General features: G+C 37.2%; 1 protein-coding gene across 4 annotated transcripts in view; it reads left to right on the forward strand.

The window, feature by feature from the left end:
* LOC149557031 (RNA-binding (RRM/RBD/RNP motifs) family protein) overlaps positions 1–19,329 on the forward strand; it is a 229,235-nt gene extending 209,906 nt beyond the window's left edge. For all 4 annotated transcript variants that reach the window (XM_089831683.1, XM_089831681.1, XM_089831684.1 and 1 more), the window contains 4 exons: positions 17,363–17,531; positions 17,625–17,754; positions 18,126–18,637; positions 18,755–19,329. In XM_089831683.1, the coding sequence (XP_089687809.1) occupies positions 17,363–17,531; positions 17,625–17,754; positions 18,126–18,637; positions 18,755–19,054 (1,111 nt within the window). In that variant the 3' untranslated portion in view covers positions 19,055–19,329. The remainder of the gene's footprint in view (positions 1–17,362; positions 17,532–17,624; positions 17,755–18,125; positions 18,638–18,754) is intronic.
* The last annotated feature ends 1,161 nt before the right edge of the window (positions 19,330–20,490 follow it).

Genomic DNA, 20,490 nt, shown 5'->3' on the forward strand with positions numbered 1-20,490 from the left:
ATTGAACTTGTGTTATTCTAACTGATTTCTATTTCTACTATTTCCGCAACTGGTCTTTCAAAACAAACTCTTCTGGGCATCATGTTCAGGTATCCTATATACTAAGACGTAACAAAAACCGGTTGTCCATGGTCCTTTTTGAATTTGGAATAGTTGTGGCCACTGATAATTTTAGGTGAGTTGTAGTTAATTGACGACAATAATTGTGGAAATTAAATTATTCTGGACGATGACAAGCTGGGAACAATTGCTAAATTCAAATTTGAGGTTGTGATTCAACTTCTATATTTGCGGAGGCGTTACATGAATCTTGTAACCTTTCAAATATTATGGCAGCTGTGTCAGAGAACTGATTTCACGAGGCATGTTTGCAATATCTAACGTATGTAGAGGAGTCGATAATTTAGATGTGAATGAAGGAAGTTGTCAACGTCTTGAGAAACTAGAATGTAGGCGTCAATTGTGCATTCGATTTAAGAGAGTTTTCTAGCAGTTGTTGCATGCGTTACAGATGATTATTAATTCAGAGAGTTACAACAAGATTTTGCAGTTGTAAGTAGATAGGTGTGTTTACCGTACTGGGTAAACGGATTAATGCATACAGACAATAGATATGAATAGCAGAACTTTTTATTTTATTTGCATATGCCAAAGACATTACATTATGCTTGAATGATGATTTACAATAATCTCGAAGGGTGTATAAATACTTTTCGAAGAACCTTCTATTTACCGTACTGGTAAAGAAATCAACGCATACAGACAATGGAACAAAATAGCAGAATTATATTCGCATATGCCAGACATTACATTATACTTGATAAGATAAGATCAATGATAGAAGATGATTTACAATGATCTTAGACAGGAGATAAATACTATCCGCCGAACCTTCCCGAAGGAGTCCATCGGCCACAAACATTATGTCCACTACAAACTATTTACCCGTCGGCTACAAAATACAAAACACCGACGACAGTCATTCCGTCGGCTATAGAAACACCGTCGGGACCATCCAGTCGGCTGACACCATCCCCCCCAAAAAGGAAAGTCGTCTCTTGACGACTAACAAAATATTTGAGACAAATTAACAAACAAAATACATTAACAGAGTGACTACAACAAGAAAAATCTGATTCTGTCACATCACTTCCATATTCATCCCGTTGCATCTGTAGCCTCTGCTAACACAATACTGTCTCCTCAAGCTGACCTTGATAGCCACCCGTGCTGCTTTCTCTGTTTTCAATTCCTCGGTATTCTGAGCCAAGTGTCGCTGCACTGCCTCCAACTGGATGATCAGCTCCTCTCGAGCTCTCTACACATCCACCAAGACAGCCTCCTGGCCAACACCTACTCCCAGTGCCTCTGGTACATAGACAGTCCATGCTTGCAGCAACTTCAACTCTTCTCAACTGTTCAGACTCCCACGACTGATATCTGCAACGACTGCGGGTCCAGGGGGCAATGCCCCCGGCGGGGTCGAGGAGTAGCGCCCCTGCGGGGTTCTGGGGCAGCGCCCCAGGTGCACGGAACACACGATTTCTGTCATTTTTTGCCAATTCTACACTCTTTCTGGCAACCATTGATGCTTCCCCTTCCCTTTGGCATTATCTGTCACTCATTCTGAACAACTTGAATATGTCGTCGTTTTTTTTTTTTTTAGCAACCCCTCTGCTTCTGTTTTCTGCTACTGTGCTTCTTACATCTGTTCCGACTCTCTACAAGTTCTCGATTGTCCGCAACGAGCAGTACCCAGATCCTCTCAATTGTTAATCGATGTTCCCAACTCGACTTCAAATGTCGGGCTTCAAAATCCCCAAAACGGTAGAAGACACACAACAATGCCCAAAAGAAGATTTACGATGCTCAAGAGATTTCTGCAGTGATCGATTACGTCATAATCATCCAGGCAGAGAGTTGCAAAATCCTTTAGTTGCTGGTGACAGCAAAAAGTGCTCTGTTCCTCCCACGGCAACTTAGTTGGCAGGCAGATTGCATAACATGATGACCCTTGATCCTCCTCCGTGCCCATTACTTCATCACAAATTGCCGGATACGCACCTTAGATCACGAATGCACCAAAGGTCTGAAGGCGCTGAAAGAAATTGTGAAATTCGTGGTTTTAAAACAAGATAGGCGGGAGGGTGTCAACCTTTGCCCCGCGGAGAAGTGCTCGCGGGCTATCTCCCGTGAAGAGTTACCCGCGGACATGTGCCTGCGGGACTCTCCCGCGGAGAGTTGCCCGCTCGCGACCTACTTAGCATGTGTCCGTGGGGCTTGTCCCGCGGAGAGTTGCTTGCGGCCCGCTCAACTTTTTTTTTTTTTTGGTTACTTTTTCTTTTCTCTTTTTTAGCCAAAAAAATAAAAATAAATAAATAGCACCTCAATTTTGCCTCCAGGCATCACCATTCTGCAACGACGACGGAGTCAGTTGGCCATTCTGTGACAGCAACGGAGTTTTCCTGGCACCATATATTTGCAATTTAAATCTGTTGACTACCGGAGGCACCTCTTGCTCGTCCAATGTCTCCAATTTTATCACCCGATTGTCGCCGACCTCCCAGGTCTAATATGGTTCAACCCATTCCGACTGTCGTACTTGAGTACCAACTGCCCCGGTTGAAACCTACTGAGTTTGTCATGCCACGCCTTATGTCCGTTCTGTGTTACCTCCGTCGCCCACTGTGCCTGCAGTTGTTGCGCATCTAGCTTATTTCCTTGCTGTCGGTAACCTTCAAGTAATTTTATGGTGTGATGCGTTCTTTTCCTCTTGTGCGGTCCGTTCATCGTGTACTGAATGGTGGAATCTTTCTTTTTTCTGGGTTTGGACTGTATGTTCTTCCCCTCAGTTTCAGGCGTAACCGCCTTTCCTTCTTCCGCTACTCTGTATTCCTTTAGACACTCATTTTCCTCTTTTTTCTCACCTTCGTCGACCCTTAGCATATTACAACTCGGAAACAATTCGTAGTCTTCTATCTCCCAGTGGTAAAGGCCATTCACTGATTCTAAGTCGTCATCATTTGATCCTCCTAGTGTCAATACTCCTTCGTTGTTCGGTTCCATTCTACTCTTTCCTTCATCATCATTTCTTTCATCGTCACTGTCGCCTTCACCTTCTGAGTCTGACGATGTTGCTTCCTCACCTACCATTTGTGTGTGCAGGTCAATTATGAATCTTTTGCCTCCGCGCTCCATTGATAGGGTATTTCGTTTCCAATCATGTTTTACTTTGCTTGCACCAACCAATCCCGTCCCAGAATAGCATCATATCCTTTTCTTTTCAATGGAATGATTACGAAATCCAATAAAAATTGTTGCGTACCAATGGTTACCGGTTGCGCCCTCAAGGTTCCTAACGGTTTGATCCCGTGTTGGTCTGCCGTGAGCAACTGGAATGTAGGTGGCCACAGCGTGGGCTTTCCCAACTTCTTCCAAGTATCCTCCGGCAACACATTCACGTCGGACCCTCCGTCGACAATTGTGTCTGTCAAAACATTTCTCAAAATCCCCATCTTAACGACCGCCGGATGCCGTCCGGATGTGAGTGCCAGCAGCATTGGGTCTGTTGTCATCACTTCCCTACTGTCCCTTCTTGTGTCCTCCATTGCTTTCCAAAACAGTGTATGACTCAGAATGGTCATCCGTAATTGGGGCATTGTGAGAAGGAGGTCACTTATCTTGACTGCTATCTCGGTTTGTAAGATCTATCGTACAATGTTTTGTTCTGCAAAATTCTTTGCCAAGGTGACGGTGATGTCCTTCAACTGAGATGTCCCTGTCGACGATGCCTTTCCAATTTCTGCCTACATTTCCCCCAATTTTCTTTTTTTCTCTACTTGCCTCTGTGTAATTGCCAGAACCTCCTCTACATCCGTGCCGATAGTGATCAAGTTTACTCCAAACTTTGGACACTTGGAATCTTCGTGATCGCCGGGTCCGCACCATCTGCATAATAATTTCGGTGTGTTTGCCGCTGTACAATCCCGCGCAAAATGACCCCACAAATTACATGCTCGGCATTGAACAATCGGCCGTTCGTTTGCATCATACTGGGTTCGACTTTGGCTCCCATTATTATTGTTATTGTTCACATTGTTGTTATTTTGCCCTCTGTTATTATTCTTGTATCCTCCAGATGTGGCACCTGCACTATTCTTATTTCTGCTACTGCCCAATGGGGAAGCCTCCTGTGTAAGAAGCACCTGCGGAGATCCTCTTGTCTTCATGTTAAAGGGGCACTCTTTTGTGGTATGGCCCATAATCTGACAAATGTCGCAGAATTGGTTCTTTGGACATGATCCTTTAGTATGACCATCGGTCTTACACTCCATGCACCACAGCTCATTGCTCTTTGTCTCCTTCTGCATGGTTTTAAACTCCTTCATCATGCGGATCATGTCCTTCTGTAAGGCGCGAACCTTCTTGCTACTGCCTTCATCGTCGCTGCTATCTTCTCCGACAGGCTTGTCGTCATCAGAATCAGATGAGCTAGTGTTCTTCTTCTTTGTTTTTTGCTCACTTTCGAGGTCCAATGCTCTGTTATAAGCGTTTGTGTATGACGACAGTGGCACAATTTTCATTTTCCTCCGCAACTTCGAGCGTAGGCCGTCCATGAACCATCTTTTTTGCAATCCTCGCCGGCTTGCTTTCCATTTTGTTTATTAAGTTTTTTAATCTCCTGGCGTAGACGCAGACAGTTTCGTGCTTCCCCTGTTTAGTATTGAAAATCTCTATTACGATTTCATTATCATCCTGCAAGAGTTTAAATTCCGCCAGGAACTCCTGTTTAATGTTATCCCAGCTATTTAGCTTTTGTGGATCCGTATTCGAAAACCAATCAATCGCCACACCCCGTAGGGTTGTCGAAAATTGCTTGACCCATTCGTTGGCATCTGTGATTCCATTTGCCCGCCAGATCGTCTCACATGTCTTACAATGTCGGATGGGGTCAGCTGTACCATTGCCCTCAAACTTCGGCAGTTTTTTTTTGGGTCCCGCCATGACAACTTAATTTGGTAGAGAGGCGTTACTGGGTCCTACAACACTGGCGCTGTTTACTCTAACATCGGAGGTCTGCACTCCAACACTGGTGGTCTGCACTCCCACGCTGGAGGTGTCGACAACTGCAAACCTTGGTGAAGAAGAAGGATCTTCTGATGTTGTTTCCCACGGAAGTCCATCCCGGACGAAGAGGTCACTCCATGCTCGTGCTCCCTTGGCACTGCGAGTTGATGCTCTTCCGTCTGAATTTTCTTCCCTCGGCGAACACAAATTTAGGAACTCCTCCCGTGCTTCTTCCACCAATTCCACCTACTATCGAGTCTCCTCCAACAATTCTTCGGCGCTCCAGTTTTCGTCGGCAATCTTTTGAAATCTCCGTCGGCGTTCGGCTTGCTGTGCCAGAATTAAATTCTCTTGCGCAGTACGGATTCCATCTTTTCCCTTGACCTTATTCCGATCCTTGTTAAGCTGATTTGGCATTAATCTTCATTCCTCCCACCTTCCAGATTCATAAGGCAATGACGCCAAATGTTTACCGTACTGGTAAAGAAATCAACGCATATAGACAATGGAACAAAATAGCAGAATTATATTCGCATATGCCAGACATTACATTATGCTTGATAAGATAAGATCAATGATAGAAGATGATTTACAATGATCCTAGACGGGATATAAATACTATCCGCCGAACCTTCCCGAAGGAGTCCGTCGGCCACAAATATTATGTCCGCTACAAACTATTTACTCGTCGGCTACAAAATACAAAACACCGACGACAGTCATTCCGTCGGCTATAGAAACACCGCCGGGACCATCCAGTCGGCTGACACTTTCTCGAAGGGGTCCATCGACTACATAACAAGAACCTTCCCAACGAGACCCGTCGGCTACACAATATTTGCCGACGACAAGGTGGAGCTAGAAGCATTGGTAATTATCCTTGAACTATTGGTAATTATTGCAGTTTTGTGTGAATGTTTTTGCGTTCAAAATAAGTTGATTGGGCTGTGTATACACCAAAGGGAGAAGAGAAGAATGAATGAATATTATTGGCTTTGTGAATGTGAACAATGTGGGAACTTTATTTAGTTTGCAATTATCAATTCAAGATAGTGAAAGTATTGAATATGGACAAATTTAACAAGCAATGTAGTGAGGTTTCTGCAAGATATCTCTTGACATGAAGTTTGCGTATTGGGCTCTACAAATTAAAGACGGAAGGGTATGGTGCTATTCTAAGTTCAAAATTTGATTGCAATGAATGGGAGCCATATAAGAGTCTAGATCATTACTGTCTAGAGGACAACATTGCATTGTTGAGAATAGTGTTGTGAACTTGATGTCAAGTATTTGGGATGCATAAATCATTTAGAGGAATGCCCACACAGTCACACAGTCTGCAGTTTGGAATATTCAATGTATACATCATGCGAACAGTATGTTAAAGATGGAATCAACATCAGGGATTTGATTGATGGAGACCAATATTAAATTGAGTGTTTAAACCTTAGTTTGGAAAATATTGTGTGGTGATTTAAATTCTTCGTTAGCATATGTTTTTCCAAACATATTACATCCTCGGCGGCAATAATAGTTTTATAATACAAATATGCATATTTGTCATGCCATTAGTAGAAACACAAATAAAACTAAAGCGAGACCTTATAGTTGTGTTGCAAAGATTATAGAGCTTCGAACAAGCCCAACATGGATACAATTACAATAATGACCTTTAATCTTGGAGGAAGCAATTAATGGATTTCTATGCAAAACTAACAGTAAAAATTGAAGATTTCTGTGTTGAAAGTGACCGTGTTTTTGAGCAATTTATCCTATTTTGGAGGCTATTCCTAGAGAGTACAATTCAACAACGCTCTGTGGTTGTTGATGGAACTTCGTCACCAAGACCTTGATTAGCGTGGGAATAACATTAGCTGAGCTGTAGTTCATTAAGCTTTGGTATAGTTTTTGAAAGGATTGTCGTGTTTGGTCAAGTATGAAACAAAAGCACTAATAAAATTGCAAGTTGCCATTAAAAGAGTCGTCTAGTTCCAGACAATTGTTGGTTTTGTATGGGCTGCAAGTTTTCCTTTGTATTATTGCCATGAATATGAAGACATTTCAAGAGGCTGTGCATATTGAAGCTGAGACTTCTATTCTCTCTAAAAATACATGTTTTAGGTTGCTTGAACCAAATGTCTTGGTCTTTATTGATTTTCAGCATGCAAAGTTTATTTGTTCATCACTGGGTTTTTGGGATAAAGATAATTTGAATGCTCCAATTCCAGTTGTTGATGATTGTTTATTTCTTTTCTCACAGTACAACATAAAATTCACAATACAAAGTTGGAGTAGGAGTCACTAAGAGGAAGTATGAATTCGGTGACATCAGTTTGCCATCACAAGCAACAACAACAATATAGAGGCTAAACAGTGATTTAATTTGAGTTTAAAATTGTAGTGTAGTGATTTTTTTCAGATTTGAAAAAATGGCATTAGAAAATAGTTTGGCTAAAATGCTTTTTAAGATAGGAAGCAAGCTAGGGTTGGAGTCAAAAGAAAGGGAAAGTGATCTCATCACATTAATTCAATTGTAAGTGTTTTGACCATGGTCAATCAATCATTTCCTGAATTGTTGCAGGTTGCTCCTGTTCCTAGAGTGATAGGGTTGAGTCTTCACAAATGGTTGAAGCATTCAAAGGGGGAGGTAAGACTTAATTCTTGTCTGATGGAGGTCATAAGAATTTTAACACCGCAAGAATCCTCTGAAGAAGACATCATAAAGGAGGTAGTTCAACTTATCATTGATAGTTTACAACATCCTGGTGACAGTAGTAGTCATCATTTCCTTAGAAGAGCTGCCATCCTTGAGTCATTTGTAGAAATCAGATTTTGCAATCTTATGCTTGACATGAGATTGTATGATTTAATTAGTACCATGTTTCAGTATTTCTTAGGCACAATTGGGGAAGGGCAAAAATACAAATTTTTGGCAGCTATGGAAACTATTATGGTTATGGCCATAAATGAGGGCGATACTCACTATTAGCCTCTTATGCAGATGTCTACCAATTTTGAGGCAAGAACAAGATGCTTCTAAAGTTGCTTGTAAGTTGGTCAACAAAGTGCTCAAACATTGTGAACAGAAAATTGAGGAGTTCAAGAAACAATTGACTGAAACAAATACACCTGAAAACAAACCAAAGGTTGACTCCCAACCAGTTAAGGATGAAATTGTGGAAGAATCATTACTTCAAATGAGAGGTATTCTAAGCTCTTATTTGGTGAATTATTGATTACCATTGACAAAACTAGTGAAGAGGTAAGTCCCTTTGATGAATCTATAGATAAACATAATGCTATTCCATTATCACCTCACGAAGAGTGCATGCTATCACTTGTAGAAACAATTAAATATGATGATTATAACGCTCCAACAGTTGTGGATAGATCAGAAAATGTGTTATGAGATAGCCCTTACCTCCTATGTGAATTTGAGCACAAACCTTTATTGTTGCAAGATTTGAAGGATAGATTGTTGGTTATAGAGGAGAGGGTTGTCCAAGCTTTAACAGGGACAGATGAGTCTCACAAATATATTGAAGACCTTATGTGAAAGACTCAAATGGATGAGAAACAAAAGGGGAGTCGGTGTGGGATCACCAGTACTTAATTAATTGCACACAATCAAATAAGATTTTGAAGGGTTGAAATCAAATTATTTAGAACTGTTCTGGGATAAGTATCTCAATAGCAAGTTTGCAGAAGATAAGAAAAAGGAATTATGTCTCCAAGTATGACATAATACTCATTACATCCGGCTGAAAATCAGTCTTCTATTGCAGCCATCCACAAGGAAGATGAATTTACATGTAGAACTATGGAGGTGGTACAAGCTGTTGAAGGAATCAATACCGTTTGTGAGCATGAAGATAAGTACAATGTTTCCTCCATTCTCCATCATGATGAGGCACATTTTGCTAATGAAGACCATAAGGACTAGCAAGAAGTCAAACATGAGTTCTGATTTTTACAATAGCAATTACATGATCTCACCATATCATGAGGTAGAAGATGAGTCAAGTGATTTTACTTCCAAAATTATGTGTGATAGTGATCATTGATGGAGACGTTAATTTAAGTGATGATACTTGTTGTGATGCTGAAAATTCAGAATTGCGCTTATTGATTATTTTGAGGGTTTCTACATATTATCTAGAGATTTATCACCAAGGCTTCATGACATGGCAGCTATTTATTTACTAGTTGGTGATTTTATTTGTATGTCTCCTTCAATAATCAACAGATACCTTGCTTGGACTATTATTACATTTTCAGTTTGGGCTTGGCTTAGAGGGGTTAGTGAATTGCGAGTAGATGAGTGGGGATGATACATGTTGTGGTATATTCCATTTGAGATGCTTTCCTTTCTAGTTTTGTGGCATAGCAATAACATTGTTGACATTCTTGATGTTGATTTGAGTTATGGCAAGAACATCTGGAGATCTGGTGAGTTGGTTTCCATGCATGTAGAGGATGTGTTTGGCATCCGCTAGTTCAGTTGGCCGATTCAAGAGGTTGATGGTTCATCGAGCATCTATTTCTACACCTAGAATTGTGCCGACAAATTGACTTGGGATCTAGGGATCATAGTGACAGATCACTTGCATTCTTATTTTTGGTACCATAACATGGCAGGTCATGATTTCAGTGTTATTGGTATGGACTGCAAAGATGCTAGCAGATGGATATGGGACCTGGTATTGGTTTATGGACTTATAATTGCTTGAGGGCAAGCAATTTGAGGAGGGATGATTGGAATGTCCCCTCTTTTGGGACATTAGGAAATTAAGGACATTCTTGTAATATTAAAATTGACTTATGAGAGCATAGTGTAAACTTGTAAAAGGTCAATTTAATATTATAAAGTGGGCTAAAAATGACAAAGGAGGAATAAGATGAAAAGACAAGAGAAGGGAGTTGAAGGGTCACAACTTTGAACCATAAACGAAGGAAGACTTCATTCATTTGGACACGCTTGATTATTGGATTTCAGATTAGTTTTCTCTAGTAGAAACTTGGAAGCAATCTTCTTTCATTTTTAGAACTAGCTTTGAGGATGAAAACCCTCTAGCCAGATGATAGTGGATGAAAACCCATCGTTCATGGGAGACGTCATTTCAGGTGTCTCACTTGTGCTTACACTTATCTTTATTGTCCAATTTGTTAAGTTTTATGCCCAAAAATTAGATAAACAATATAAGAAAAGTAAATAAAATGCACAAACAATATAAAAGATTTATCTTGGGAAAACCCCTCCACTTGAAGGGGAAAACCCAGCCATACCAGCAAAATATCTATTTTACTGATAAGAAAATGTTAAGAGTACAAGGTTTTTTACTTGACTTGATTACAATACACTAAGCAATCACATAAATAGATTGAATTTGTCTCTTCATATTACATAAGGAGGTCTCTTCAAACTCTGAATGTAAGACCATTTAAATTTCCAAATATTCAACACTTTACATTTCCATATGCATGCCTCTTCACATGGTGTATGACACATAATATTAACTTAATTATAATTGCATATATCTCTTTTAACTGAAGATGACCATAACAGTCATAACAAACATATTTTTATCTCATAAAATTAGAGATGAAGATCTCTATCACAGCTACAAACTTCAACACTCCCTCATACCAAGAGAGAGATCTTTAGTCAGTCACACACACATAGCTGCAACCAAAGATGATAAGCTCACATAACATATGTTATCTCAGCATAACATAATCCACCATAATTACTTTATCAGTACATAGAATGAAGTCACACACATGACTTTTACCATGTCTGCTCGTAGAGAGTAGAACAAAGACTTTTATCTCAAAACTTCTTCTAGAGAAGGATATATTTCTACCATATGCCTACTCGCAAAGGGTGGTCCACTGTACCTACTTGTAGAGGGTGGAATGAGGGCTTTCACATCAAACTTCTCCTAGAAAAAAATACATTTCTACCATGCCTACTCATAGATAGTGGAACGAGGGCAATCACCTCAAACTTTTCCCAAAGAAGAATACATTTCCACCATGCCTACTCACCTCAAACTTCTCCTAGAGAAGAATACATTAATAATCAAATTTTTTTCTTAATAGAGGCTCCCTTTCAACAGGGGCAGCTTTAATCACCACAATTAGATGATTGACTATTGCATAAACTTGCAAAGGATTGGGCATCTCCCTTTGTCACGTAATCTCCCTCTGAAGCTAAATAGTTTCCATATAAATATGTATCACCAAGGCAATATTCATCTGATTACTTCTTTGTTGCACCCTACAACCATGAGAGATATTAATAACTCATAAAAGCAATCACAATTTAAAAATCAATATTCAAGAGATATACTTATCTCTTTATGGTCCAATCTTAATATCCATACAAATATACTCACATAAGAGATTTTGACTTGTTCCTCTAATGCTCATGACATCAATATAAATTTTATCATTAGAACAATAATACTTAACACCCCAACTTCCAATGTTGTGGTTAATCTCTATAGAGAGAAACATAGATCTGTAGGTGTACATTCCTCAATTTCAAGCTTTTGTGCAATAGTACCTTCAATATAACCGAGTATGCCATTGAAGGACACATCCATGCCTTTTACAACATATGGCAAATCAACAACCATAGAGCACAACAAGGTCATGGGCGCTAGTGACGAGCTTTCTCATCAATATACGCCACACAGTGATTGACCCCGACAATGGGCTTCTTTCAGAGTTGATAGAGCAACCTCACCACTACAGTCGACACCTGTAGGGGGGCTCCCATGCCAGGGTACATCAATTTTTTCCATGTTCCAATAATCAAGATGTAACAAGAACGTCTTCAATATAGGCATGATAGACCACAAATCATTATGCACATGGAATGAGGACATTGACCTCCAAAGAAGAGTCTACCACCTGATATTGCAATCAAGGTCAAACAAAAATATCGTCTGTTACCAATGAGATAAAGCTTCCATCTCTTGACTCTTCTACAATTCTTATTCTAATAATCTTATCAACATGTGGTAATTTTATCTCCCCTTCCTATTACATAATACGACTTCAAAGTTGGCTCTATGGATCAATTTCCATTCCGCGGAAACTGTTTCACAAACTAGTTCCATTTCTTTATTATTATTTGAAAACTCTTCCTTTTGCGACCACTGAAACTCCTGACAAACATTATTCTTCAGTACACAGTCTGCTCAAAATAAATTAGAATCTTTGAAGAGATATCACAGCCTCATACACTAGAGATTTCACAAAAGAACAAAATAAATTGATGGCAAATTTTGGCTCGATGAAATTCTCCACTATAATACTACCCAACACTCAGAAAAAATTATTTTTCATAAATGCGTTTTCTCATTGCCGATGAAAATTCCTAACAACTAGTTAAAATAGAAAAAGGTAAAAGTAATACTTATATGATAAATAAATTGATTCCACTTGACAAACAATATTTTGTGATTCTATCTCCTGTATTTCCTCCATTCATTTTGAAAATGCGCCACCATTATCTCTGTAGTGGTTTCCCATGAGAGTCCTCCAATGAAACAAGAAATGACACAAAAAGAAAAATTGAGAGTTATCCACTGCTCTTAAAATTATATATATATATAAAACTTCCATATATGCTTTCTTAGAATCTCATGACAACTTTAAGCTCCTACGATAAATTATGTATAGATTCTTTCTTACAAACACGACTTTGAAAGGAAACTTCAATACACATGTAGAATAGATAGTTGACGCGACACAAGAAAAGTCTTCAACTCTCGAGAGGTCCATTGAATAGCCACCGATGATAAATATGAATACCTAAAAATTAAAAAAGTAAGAGTCTCCGAAGGAATAGAAGATGACAAGAGGAAACTTGTCGCATCTTGAAATAGAGCGACCTTAAAAACGCTTGACCTTTAATTTTGTTGCACAAACCATAGAACCAAACACACACATGTTAAAGTGATATATGATGTTGCTAGAAAAAGACAAAAATGATGAGTTTGCATGCAAGCACAAGTTGAAGATGCTTTTTCAATCTGGAAGCAACGAACTGGCAAGATGAGGCTAATTACATTTGGCGAACCAAGATTTGAATAAAAAAAATCATGGCACACTCCTTAAGATTCACGATACACATCTTTACTAGATAGATGAACAGACGTTGCAAGACCTCTCAAAATATAATATGAGGAATACAATTTTTTAAGACCAGAATCTAGCACCATCTGCTACTCGGTATCATTAGCCATCATGACAAGGAATTCACAAATGCAAGATTATTCCTCTTACTCCGTGTAGAAGAGAATCCTCTCTTTGAAATCATGAGAATCTCTAATTTCTAGAAGAGATTGAGTAGCTAAAACTAGAGAGCTCTTTCAAGCATATAGAATGCCTAAGAATTAGAAACCTGGAGAACATCTCTTATTGCTGTTTACCTTGTTAATTCTTGGTAGCTTTAGTTGGATAATCTATAGTGCAAATATACATATTCTATATATAAGTGTGAGATATAATATATATATTAATATATTAAATATATGAGATATATATTTGTTACTATATTAATTAAATACTAATGAATAGACATGTCCCTTGAAGGGACATGCCTATCCATACTTCATCCTATATTAGAGAGATGGCTGCCATTTGGAAAGCATAAACCAATATGGCAATGCAACTACATTTGCAGTGATCTCTGGAAATATAACATGGTGTCAGAGTCGGGCTGCAAATGCAGAAAAGGGGATGAAAATATAGAGATTATAATTTTCTGGAGAGTTTTAAGAAAATATTTTGAAGAGATAAATTATATAAGTAGATTCTGCCCACCAAGAAGTCATTCTTTGATATTTACATCCAACGTGGAAGGATTAGGCTGTAGTGTTGTATCCAAACGTTGTAAGGAGTTCATGTCATGACTATTTGTCAAGAAGTATTGTATTGGGGTTCAATAGCGTGTGATCAAATAAATAGACAATAGGAAGAATGACAATAATCTTGGCCGTGGAAAAATGAAATACAATTCTGTTAGTGAATTCTAAATGGACTAGGTTTGATCGACTATGATGGTAGTCGCTTAGAGATTATGTTGCTGCAGTCCATATTATCTCTACATGCGGTAGATTTGACTACATTTGTAAGTTTGAACTAACGAATAAGCAAAAACTTGTAGTATAGAGATGCGATAAAAACCAAATCTAAGAGATTCCATACGGATGCTAGTGCTAAGGATATGTTTTTCCTAACTATGAAAAGGCTTGAATATTGATTTGTTTGATTCATTATTGAAACCTATTTTCCTCACTGCGTGATTAATAACCATTTACACTAGTGCACAAAAGAATGAATGAGGAAAAATAAATAGTAATGTCATTATCGAAGAGAGATAGAGTGAAGTTTAGAAACTTATTGGATATTACAAAAGGAGTATCGAGTTCATCATTTATCTAGATCATTTATTTGATTGGTCTTAAGGATGTTACTTATGATTATTGGCACAAATGTTTAACAAATTTTAAAAAAAATGTTGGAGGAATTGGTCAATGGGGAAGAAGAATTTGGGTAGTGACTAAGATTGGTCAACATCCAAGACCATTGCACAATATAATACACTATAAACTACTACTTGTTATATGAGCCACAACAAGAATATAGTGATATGTGATTGTCATGCAATGGAGAAGGGAATCCTTGGTAATAGTTACTTATCTTGAAAACAATGACTTAATAGAAGTCATCTAGAGGGCATTATCTTTTGACTACGTAAGTATTCTCTTTTTAGTACAATTTCTAAGTATTGTATTTCAAATATTGTAAATATCTCTTATTTATTTTTAAAACATGCTATAAGAGTTTTTTTGTCTTGATCTTCTCTCGAGAATGTTATTGCAGTAAAGAGGAAGATTGATTTCTGACTCAGAGGAAGATTGAGATTTTGAAGGAGCTTGACATTTCATTAGATGCAACTTTGAAAGAGAGGGAGTAGATAGAGGATATGGTTTTGTCAAACTTCAGTGATCTCAGACGTATCAACTCAGAGGGAGTAGATCATGTTGAGAAGGATTCTCCAATGATAAATAAATTGTAAATAGTTAAAGAGGACCGTGATTTATGAATATTGTTCATAACTATATGGGCCTCTCTCCTATGTACATCATGAGGAAGTAACAACTTCCAAATGATTATCACTTGTATTTGCAGAACTTATTGTAAGCTGACGATCTTACAATAACTTCATTCAAATGTCAAATGAGTTGATATTCAAGAAACTAGAAAGTCAAATGAGTTGGCATTCAATACACTAGGAAGTCAAATGAGTTGACATTCCAGAAACCAATTTTATGTTGAGATAATATGTTATTCATATTGTGTATGAATCTTGTTTATCCTCCCTAGCTAAGAGAGTGTGTTAATTTTTGGTAGCTTTAGTTGGATAATCTATAGTGCAAATATACATATTCTATATATAAGTCTGAGATATGTGTGTGTGTGTGTGTGTGTGTATTAATATATTAAATATATGAGATATATATTTGTTACTATATTAATTAAATACTAATGAATAGACATGTCCTATGAAGGGACATGTCTAATGTCTATCCATACTTCATCCTATATTAGAGAGATGACTGCCATTTGGAACACATATACCAATATGGCAATGCAACTACATTTGCAGTGATCTTTGGAAATATAACATACCTAACCTAGCTCTGATACCATGTTAAGTTTTATGTCCATAAATTAGATAAACAGCTTAAGAAAAGTAAATAAAATGCAAAGACAATACAAAAGATTTATCTTAGGAAAACTCTTCCACTTGAAGGGAAAAACCCCGCCACACCAACAAAACATCTATTTTATTGATGAGAAAATGTTTAAGTACAAGGCTTTTCACTTGACTTGATTGCAATACACTGAGCAATCACATAAATAGATTGCATTTCTCTCTTAATATTACACACGAAGGTCTCTTCAAATTCTGCATGTTAAACCATTCAAATTTCCAAATATTCAACACTTTACATTTCCATATGCATGCCTCTTCACATGGCGTATGACACATAGTATTAACTTAATTATAAGCACATATATCTCTCATCTCTCTCAGCTGAAGATGACCATAACAGCCAAAATAAACATATTTCTATCTCATAAAATTAGAGATGAAGATCTCTATTGCTGCTACAAACTTCAACACAATCTGACTATTGTTGCTGTATTTAAGATTGGAAAATACTATATTATTGTATTGCTGGTTTTTATAAAATGTTAGCAAATCTGAAGTCATTTGGAACTAAGTATTTGAATGAGCATCTACTGGTTCAGTTGCGGGCTTATACTGCTGGTTTTATTTGCATCAGCTTTCTGTTGTATTCTGAAAATTGCTTTTGAGATACATTTGGAAAAATATCCAGCCGGGATATTACACTAATCCCCTTAAGCTTGCATGGAGTTGGAGGGGTTAATCATTATAACATCAAACTTTAATTTTTTAACCTAATAACAAATGCACATAACTTAATCTCAAAGCATATACATTTCATATAAACATTCACATGAAATCAAGCTATCATGTAACAAAAATAAAACTCAGGATATATGTAGAAGTCCTTATAGAAGAAAATCATGGCAAATTAAAGCTACAAAATTAATAGGCACAAACCTACTAGAGGCACTGACCTAATTCGATTCGTGAGAATCTTATCCCATAGAGGCACCAACCCTTCATTCTTCTAGAGGCACCAACCCCTCATTCAAATTTCCACCTTAGTAATGTTACTTACATAATAGACAGTGAATCCTCAATTTAACTACAAATCTTTTCCACATATCTGGTATATTGCCTTCCACAAATTGGATAAAATAATGCCTTGAGTTCAAATATGTAGAAGACATTGAATTTTGAAATTGGACAAAATATTGCTTTCAACCCTAGTTTCAGAGTGTACCAATGGACAAGGCTAAGTGTGAATTGTTGTTGATTTGACCTAACAGTGACTCTGCAGCCATGTCATCTAAATAGGAGGTTAACCTATAAAGGGGTTCCACTAATCAAATAAAAGAATATTGTACATATAATGTGATGATGGAAGTTGTTCTAAAATTGTGATAAAAGATAAAGTTCCTATTCTTTTTCTCTTACAATTGTTTTTGAAATCTGAATATCAAAATATTTGAAAATCTAATATAGGTCTTTATTTTCGTTTTACTTTGATTTCCCCTTCATTTTGAAAAGTTGGGTTCCTTGCAGTCTTAAATGGATATGCCTATTCTATGGTTGCAGTTTGGCACGTCAAAAGGAAATCAAACTTAGGAGTCCAAATTTCCATGTTTCAAGAACGAGGTTGGCAATTTACAATGTGCCGAAGTCTATGACAGAAAAGGAACTAAAGAAACTGTTCATTGATGCAGTGCAGTCACGTGCGTCCAAACAAAACCCTGTGATTAAGCAGGTTGAGAAAGAAGCATTGTATATTTATTTCTATTTTTTTATCAAAATGATTAAACATATTAGTCTAATGGTGTACCTTTTCTGAATGCGCCAGGTGAAGATTTTGAGGGATATTAAGAAGCCTGTTGGCACTGTAAAGGGTAGATCTCGAGGTGTGGCTTTCATTGAATTTGGTGAACATGAACATGCAATTGTGGCTCTTCGTGTGCTCAATAACAACCCAGGTCTCATCTCTTTCATTTTAATGATATTAAATGATTTAAAGCAAATGACATTTCCAGTCATTTTATATCAGATGAGAATATCTGGACAAACATTAGCAGAGTGAACATTCATTTTGATGAATTCGTTTTTTGACTGTAATATATATCCAGATTGCCAATTGTATTTTTGGATAACAGTTGTCATACCTTACTAAATGGAACCTGATTTTATTCAAATTATGTAAACAATAAAATTCTTGAAGAATGTCTAATGAAGACTGATCAGAGTAGTCAGATTTTAGCTAATAAAAGTGATGTAGTGGAATCATAAGAGAAATAGAACTTATTTGGTGTTTTTACTCAAAGATCTGACATTTTATACTGTAATTCAGAAACATTTGGGCCAGAGCATCGGCCTATTGTTGAGTTTGCAATTGAAGATGTGCGAAAGTTGCAAAAGCATAATTTGTTAGTTGCCTCTACTAAAATGAGAAATGGTGATCAAGGAGTGTTTGCCAAGAAGCAGAGGCAACAAAAGCTCTGGACAAGTGGGAGTCTAGGGGACAAGGAGTCCTTTTCTAAAACTTTAGAAGGTGAAGTGAAAGAAAATGCAGTAAAAAGGAACAAAAAGGAGAGAGAGAAAATTGAAAATAAAACTGAGACTATTTTGAGCTCTAAATCTTCTAAAGAGGAAGATAAAAAAAATGCAGTAAAACAGAGCAAAAAAGATTGGAAAAATAGACGCAAGGTTGGCAGAGAAAATATTAAGATGGAAGATAATGGGGAGCCCAATACAAGTGGTAGTTTTAAGAAACAAAAGCAGAAAGCTGTTTCTGGAAAAGGCCCAGCAGAGGACAAAGTGAAAGAGCATTTGACAGATAAATCTAGACAGCGTCAATCACAGGTATGATTAGTATCTATATGGATGATAGTCTTTGGCTTCATTTATTCCCTTAACATTCTACTTTCTTTGTTTTATTGTTACCAGAGCTTCTGATGATAATGTATTCTGAATGCACAGGATCCAAAAGGAATGCAACTTTCTGTGTCTAGTCCTGGCCCAAAAAATGTCAAGATGCAACAGAATGTGCATGAGCAAAAGCTTGTGAAAAGGAAGTTTAGTGATAGTATTGATGCAGTTTCAGATAAGCAGAATGCTAAAAGGCCAAAGAAAAAGGCAAACAGTGGAAAAGAGATTGAAGATGAACTGGATAAGCTAGTTGCATGGTACCGGTCCAAGTTATTTGCAAACAACTCTAATTCAAATAAGAAAAATGATGTTAAACAAGGTACTGGAGAGCTTCGCAGATGGTTTGAATGATTTCATTTTGGGTTGAATGGATATTTTTTGAGTTGTCTCTAGCTGCGTTCATTTTGGCTAGATGGCAAGATAATTGGGTGTTCAATGAAACACCTAAATCGTAATTTTTTATTCAGTGCATCTGCATGATATGCTATGGAAAATGGCCAAGTCGAGTTTGGGGAAGATACTTAGATTTGCACTGTACATGTAATTTGATTAAATCCCTAAATTTTTTAATATAAAAGGATTTTTAATCATCTTTTGAAATAAAGCTTATTATATTGTTGTTTAAATACTGCTGATTGTGAGTTCCTGTGTAAATTAAGTAGTTTCATGAGGAAAAGAAATGACAATTAGTCCTTTTTCACATGTTTGCTACCCTGAGGATAGATTGCATTTACAGTGCCATGTCTAAGGAGCATTCAGGATGTATTTTTGACTACATATATTAATTAAACAAAAACCAGAATATATATCGATTATTTAATAAATATAGTCAAAGGTACATTGTCGGTGCTGTATATACATTTATATTTACAGATACATAATCAAACTAACTCACTCTACAAACTGTATAGACATCTTGATGTCAAGGGCCATAATCGAACAAACTACCTCCACAAACTGTATATACATTTTGATATTGAGATCCATAATCGAACAAAGTAACTGCACAAAAACTGAAGCCAAAATACCAGCATATGGTGGTGCCAAAAGGTATGAAAAAAAAGCATGTAATCAAACGATACATAAGTGGATAAACAAATGATTGATAAAGTGGGAGCCATTGCCTCAATTCCCACATCTGTAATTGACAGACGGCATGATTTCCAAGGAGTTGACAGACAATTGGTAGTTTGCCTCTCTCCCACTGCTTATGAAGATGAATACCTGCATGTACTTAACTGGTTTATAGCTTCTTTTAAGGCGAGGAAAATGTTTATACTTCCATAGCACATGCAATTTGTTTGAATCAGCTTAATATTAAATAAAGCTCTACTCTTCTAAATGAAGGTTATTTCATAAATTGCTTGTTGCATCTTCCACAGTAATTATCCAAGTTTAATGTACTCGAGACAAATGGTATCTTCCCTGCAGTTTTCCTTCCGTATAGCCTATCCTTTGTAGTGAAATGCATATCATATCATGAGACTGGACATTGGAAGAGGCCAAAAGAGGTTTGGGAAGATAGAGTTCACATTTCTTGTAATTATGGGAATGTAGAAAGTGAACGACATTGTATTTTAGAATGTGATGCATGCAAGGACATCAGGGGCAGCATTGTGAATATTTTATTTGAGACCTCTTGGCATAACTTATTCATTGATGAGTACATTGAGAAGTTGGAGTGCTCATTAAAATTATCTATCTATCTATCTATCTATTCTTGTAATGATGAGAATTATGTGTGATTCAAGGGCATGAACATGTGTGTAATTTTCTATACACTAATT

Source organism: Cupressus sempervirens, chromosome 5 (assembly GCF_028749045.1).
Source record: "Cupressus sempervirens isolate cs-2001-9-10 chromosome 5, ASM2874904v1, whole genome shotgun sequence".
Lineage (NCBI taxonomy): Eukaryota > Viridiplantae > Streptophyta > Pinopsida > Cupressales > Cupressaceae > Cupressus > Cupressus sempervirens.